This window comes from Mandrillus leucophaeus, unplaced genomic scaffold, assembly GCF_000951045.1.
Source record: "Mandrillus leucophaeus isolate KB7577 unplaced genomic scaffold, Mleu.le_1.0 Scaffold183, whole genome shotgun sequence".
NCBI lineage: Eukaryota > Metazoa > Chordata > Mammalia > Primates > Cercopithecidae > Mandrillus > Mandrillus leucophaeus.
Genome location: NW_012101843.1, coordinates 4,097,923 through 4,103,244, shown reverse-complemented (window position 1 = coordinate 4,103,244; position 5,322 = coordinate 4,097,923). Strand labels below are relative to the sequence as shown.

The window sequence follows — 5,322 nt, the reverse complement described above, 5'->3', positions numbered from 1 at the left end:
CCAGCATAGTGATTCCAGAAAATACTCATTTAACTAGGAATTTAAAGTACACAAGAAATTGTTGGTATATTTCACTTCAGGTAACTGCCCGAAAATTAAAACCTCTAATTTATGTAAAAAGGAAAAGATGGTGCTTCAATTTACAAAAGGATTCATTTCAGGGTTATCTCTAGTTGTCTGGTTTCCCCAATGGCTGGCCTTGCCAAATGATTTGCTGTAGGAAAATTTGAACTGCACCCAATTTTCCAGGAGCACCTTAGTGTAATATGGCATTGATCACAGACGATAGACAAGTCTTAGGCAGGTTTATGCGAAAAATGCTCCAATCACCCAGTGATCATTGGAGAGAAAAAAGCTTGACTTACAGTGGTCTAAAATTGCTTCAGTGGCCTAGCTGGTGCCCAGGAACCAGCTTCAAAAGCAATTCACATTGGTCATGATGACAAACGCCTGTAGTCCCAGCTACTCAGGAGGCTGAGGTGGGAGGATCTCTTGAGCCCAAGAGTTTGAGACCAGCCTGGGCAACATAGTGAGATCCTCTCTCTCTCTTTTTTTTTTTTAAAAGGCAATTCAAACCTAATCCTTTCCTTTCTTCCTCCTCCCACCGACCCTGCCTGCTTCTCAGTGGCAATTAATGCAAGTTGCTCATCACGTTATCTTGCACATATCTACAAGACACCATTTACTTCCTAACTGCTTTGACATCTGCATGCTACCGCGCTCAGCTGTTTGACATCAACATAAATATATTCTAAATCCACTGTCACTAGACTTCTTGTACTTACATACTCTGAAGAAAGTCTTAATAAATACTTTATTATTAAGCGTAAATATTCACCTGTTGGTGACTGAGAAATGAAAACCACACCCTTGAAGATTTCTTTTAAAAAACGAAATTCCTGTAACTACAACGACGACAACAAAGGGACAAGCACACAGAACCAGGCACTTCTGGGAAACTTGTCTTCCCATCCCTTTGCCCTCCCTTCCTCCCCCTTTAGTAAAGCTGGTTGGGCACGTTTGCTAGGATCTGTGGGTTTCATCACTTCAAGCCTTACTGCTTAAAAAAATGAGGTAAGAAATTTCTATCGGAAAAGTGAAACTGACACATAAACCAAACCAAGGTCTTCCCTGGCTGCTGCGGCAGCCGTTATTGCTCTAAGTTGGAGTGTTCTGTTTGCTTTTAATATGTATTCGGAGTCCTTATTGCCATTCTGGCTGGCCTCGTCGTGGGCCAAGGAGAAACGATGGGGAAGGAGCTCGGTCGCCTGCTCCCAGCTGCTCAGTCCCAACTTTCTGCCCACATGTGTCCCGTCCTACCCTTGCTGGGAGCCAGCTCTGGTTCTGGGGCCCCCAGGGCAGCTCTAACAGCTGGGGGAGGTGGTGATGGGGCTGTGCAGGTAGGGCAGGCTGCTGGGGGCCGAGTGCACGCCCACGGAGACCGGAAAGCTGAAGACGAACTGCGAGGTGGGGGTGGCGGGGGTCTTGCCCCGCTCCCGCAGGGGTCCCGAGGGGCTGGCGGCCTCCGCGGCACAGGACGTGGCCAGCACCTGGGACTCGAACTGCAGCAGCTGCCCCATGAAGCTGAAGTTGGGCGAGATGATGCTGCGGCGCTGCTTAACGAACTCGAAGGCCTCCTCCAGCCTCACCCGCTTCTTCATCATCAGGTAGGCCAGGCAGATGGTGGCTGAGCGCGAGATGCCCGCCTGGCAGTGCACCAGCACGCGCCCGCGGCAGTCCTTCACCGCATCTGGGGACAGGGTTCAACAGGTTAGTGCGCGTTTCTGCAGACCCTGCCCGACCAGGGGGCACTGGCCAGCACCTGAGGGTGGGGCGCTCTGAAGGAAGGACTAGCCATGCTAGACCAAGGACTTGGGAGGAAGAAAACCCATGTGGGAGATTCTCTAGAATGCCCCCCATTCTGAGGTCTATTTTCTCCAATCACTATGCTGGAGCAGGTTAAATCCCATTATCCCTTCAAGGATTTCCATTTGCAGAAACAAAACAGTAGGGTCCAGGGTGGTGGCTCACGCCTGTAATCCCAGCACTTTGGGAGGCCAAGGTGGGCGGATCACTTGAGCTCAGGAGTTCAAAGACCAGCCTGGGCAATATGATGAAACTGTCTCTACAAAAATACAAAAATTAGCTGGGCGTGGTGGCACATTTGTAGTCCCAGCTACTCCAGAGGCTGAGGTAGGAGAATCACTTGCACCCAGAAGGCGGAGGCTGCAGTGAGCTGAGATGGCACCACTGCATTCCAGCCTGGGCGACAGGGCAAGGCTCTGTCTCAAAATAAATAAATAAATAGAAATAAAATAAAAACTGTGACTCAATGCTCCCTGTGTCTTCCTCCCCATCCAAAAACTCTTACCATCTAGGCACCGGAGCCACCCAAGGGGACAGTGACTGGCTCTGCAAGCTAAGCCTGGGTGTAGGTCCATCTTCCCTCCTTCCTCCCAACCAAACATCCAACGTGCAAGCCTTCCCAGTGAGGGAGAGGAGGAATGGGGATCCTTGGATTCAGTGCCTCCCATGTCCACCCTCAACCCAGGCTTACAGGGGTTCCTTCTCATCGTTCCCACCAGCCCTTGGACCCAGGAACCTGAGCGCAGGGCCAGCCTACCGATGTACTCTATGGCTTCCATGAACCAGGAGCTGATGTCAGCCTTGTGATTATCTTCCACCGGGATGCACTTGTACTGATAGTGTCCTTCAAAGTGGTTTGGGCAGTCCGAGGAGACATTCAACAGAGCTGTGATGCCCAGGGTGTCCAGCATGTCTCTCCGGGCAGCATGGTAGGCACTGCCGAGGTAGAGGAAGGGAAGGATCTCCACAGGACCCCCCTGCACAGAAAGGGAAACAAACGCCCCCCAAACGACATGAGAGTAAGGTGCCTGGCACAGGGAGTGGAAGCTTGTCTAAGAAGAGCTATCCTTTCCAGGCCCGGGGAGAATGCCTGCTAGCCTGGCCCTCCCAGGCTCCCCTTGTAGCCTCCTGGAGCTCCTGGAGGGGTGATGGGCCCAGTGGGACTTCCCCAGCCTTTGCTCTCTACTTGTGGGCAGGAAGACTGGGGCAGGTAAAGTCTTGTGGGACTCTTCTGCAGCCCACCTCGCCCATGGCAAAGAAGCGGCAGGACAATGCTGGCCTTATGGCACCATCTGTGACACTGAGTTTGTATCTGCTAAATCATCAAGCCACTTGCTGTGTGGTTTAGATACTTATTTGGTTGGATATGTATTCACTGGGCATATCAAAAACAGGTGTGCAGTGGCTCACGCCTGTAATCCCAGCACTTTAGGAGGCTGAGGTGGGAGGATCATGTGAGCCAGGAGTTCAAGACCAACATGGGCAACACAGTGAGACCTCGTCTCTACAAAAAATGAACCTGGCATGACGGTGCACATCTGTAATCCCAGCTGCTTGGGAGGCTGAAATGGGAGGATCATTTGAGCCCAGGAGTTTGAAGCTGCAGTGAGCTATGATTGCGCCAGAGGACTCAAGTCTGGGTAACAGAGTGAGACTCTGTCTCTAAAAATAAGTAAATAAGCCGATGCCTTCTTGGCCACACAGACAAGAGAAAGGATCTTGGTAAAATAAGGCAACGGTGGCTTAAATTCAGCACATGAGATGTGGGCAGCAGAGTCCATCTAACTGAAAGGGCTGGAGGGTGGGCTTGTAAGAAACACAGTGGCTCAAGCAAGTTTTCTTGGAGGGAGGGTGGGTGACCATCTGTGTCCATTTGACTGATACATGGGGGCAGCCTGCCTGTCGGGGACTGAGATGTATTTCATGGCCTGCTACTTCAAAGGAGGATGACCTCAGCTTCCCATACCGCAGGTCCCCCAGGGCTTCTGGAGGCCTCCTCACTTGTCCACACACCACGCTAGAGGTCAAGCCAGGGAGTCGTGTCTTTAGACTGTTTTCTTAGGAGGATATTTAGAGAGGGAAGGGGAAGATTTCCAAGGAGTAAATGGGCCCTACCAAACATCCCACCCCAATACTCAGGGTTCACCGCATGCTCCCCAAATTGAGGTATAACATTCAAAGACTTAAAAAAAATCTCAGGATTGGATGTGGTGGCTCATCCCTGTGATCCCGACACTTTGGGAGGCCAAAGCAGGAGGATCACTTGAGGCCAGGAGTTCAAGACCAGCCTGGGCAACAAAGCAAGACTCCCTGTCTCTTCCAAGAAACTTTTTAAATTAGCCAGGCATGGTAGCATCACCTGTAGTCCCAGCTACCAGGGAGGATCCCTTGAACCCAGGAGTTCGAGGCTGCAGTGAGCTACGATCACACCACTGCACTCCTGGGTGACAGAGCAAGACTGTCTCAAAAGCAAAGACAAAAAACACCTTCGGAATTCTGAAAAGAAGGCATCCCTTGGCCCCTACGCTGCCCCTGCCCCCCACTTCCAAGCGCTGCCCCCCGAGTCTACCTGGTCGTGTAGTGGGGTCCCGCAGGAGCTGCAGCCCAGGTCCAAGGGCTCTGTGGCACTGGGAGGAACCGGGGGTGGAATGGCTGCCAGGGCCTTGGTTTTAGAACAGAATTCTGGGTACTCGGAGGAAAACCTCTCATAGCCGCCTGTAAAGGAGAAAGCTCAGGTTAATGGGGTCACTAAGCCAACAGAAGTCAGAATGAACTCAGGCGGGCTGCTTGGAAAGGCAGAGGCTGGAGTGCTCCCTATTGGCCACTGGGTGGCGCTGTGGACCTAGAGAATGGCCATGGAGCGGTTTCCAGAGATGCAAAGGACACACTCGCCAGGACTGCAGCAAAGCTGGAAGGATAAGCTTTATGGACAAGACCTGGGTTAGAGAGGAAGACATACAAAGGAAGACGTGCAGGGGATGTGCAGAAGGGACTCTGCGGAGTAGCTCCTCAGGGCAATCACAAAACAGAGAAGGGAAGGTCACGCTGGGATTCCAAGGACACTAAGCACCTGTAGAGACACTTGCCACCCCCAATTCCAGCCCTTCCTCGGGGGAGGTTCTCCAATGTGAGAAAGAAGGGAAAAAAAAATGACCCTGGCACAAACTCTTCTGGATCTCAGTAAGGGAGCAGATGCCCATTGCACATCCTCATGAACAGCTGTTCTGTCACCAAGAGGCCAGAACAAGAGAAAACGGGCTGAAATCTAAATAAATCCCTCACGCTACATGCACGTTTGGGGCAAGGAAGGATTTCCTGACCTGAGAGTGGGTAAGCCCTGGAATGGTTATCTGTGGGGTCATCTTCCAGAGAAGGGAGATCTTTTAAATAAAAAGAGAAGAAGAAGAAGAAGAAGAAGAAGAAGAAGGAGAAGGAGGAGGAGGAGGAGGGGGAGGA

At 51.4% G+C, this 5,322-nt stretch overlaps 1 protein-coding gene across 3 annotated transcripts in view; it reads right to left on the bottom strand.

Annotated features, from left to right (window-relative positions):
- Positions 1-796: 796 nt before the first annotated feature.
- Positions 797-5,322, bottom strand: part of DUSP4 (dual specificity phosphatase 4) — a 14,618-nt gene continuing 10,092 nt past the window's right edge. For all 3 annotated transcript variants that reach the window (XM_011977739.1, XM_011977741.1, XM_011977742.1), the window contains 3 exons: positions 4,436-4,581; positions 2,624-2,843; positions 797-1,750 (listed from right to left, as the gene is read on the bottom strand). In XM_011977739.1, the coding sequence (XP_011833129.1) occupies positions 1,365-1,750; positions 2,624-2,843; positions 4,436-4,581 (752 nt within the window). In that variant the 3' untranslated portion in view covers positions 797-1,364. The remainder of the gene's footprint in view (positions 1,751-2,623; positions 2,844-4,435; positions 4,582-5,322) is intronic.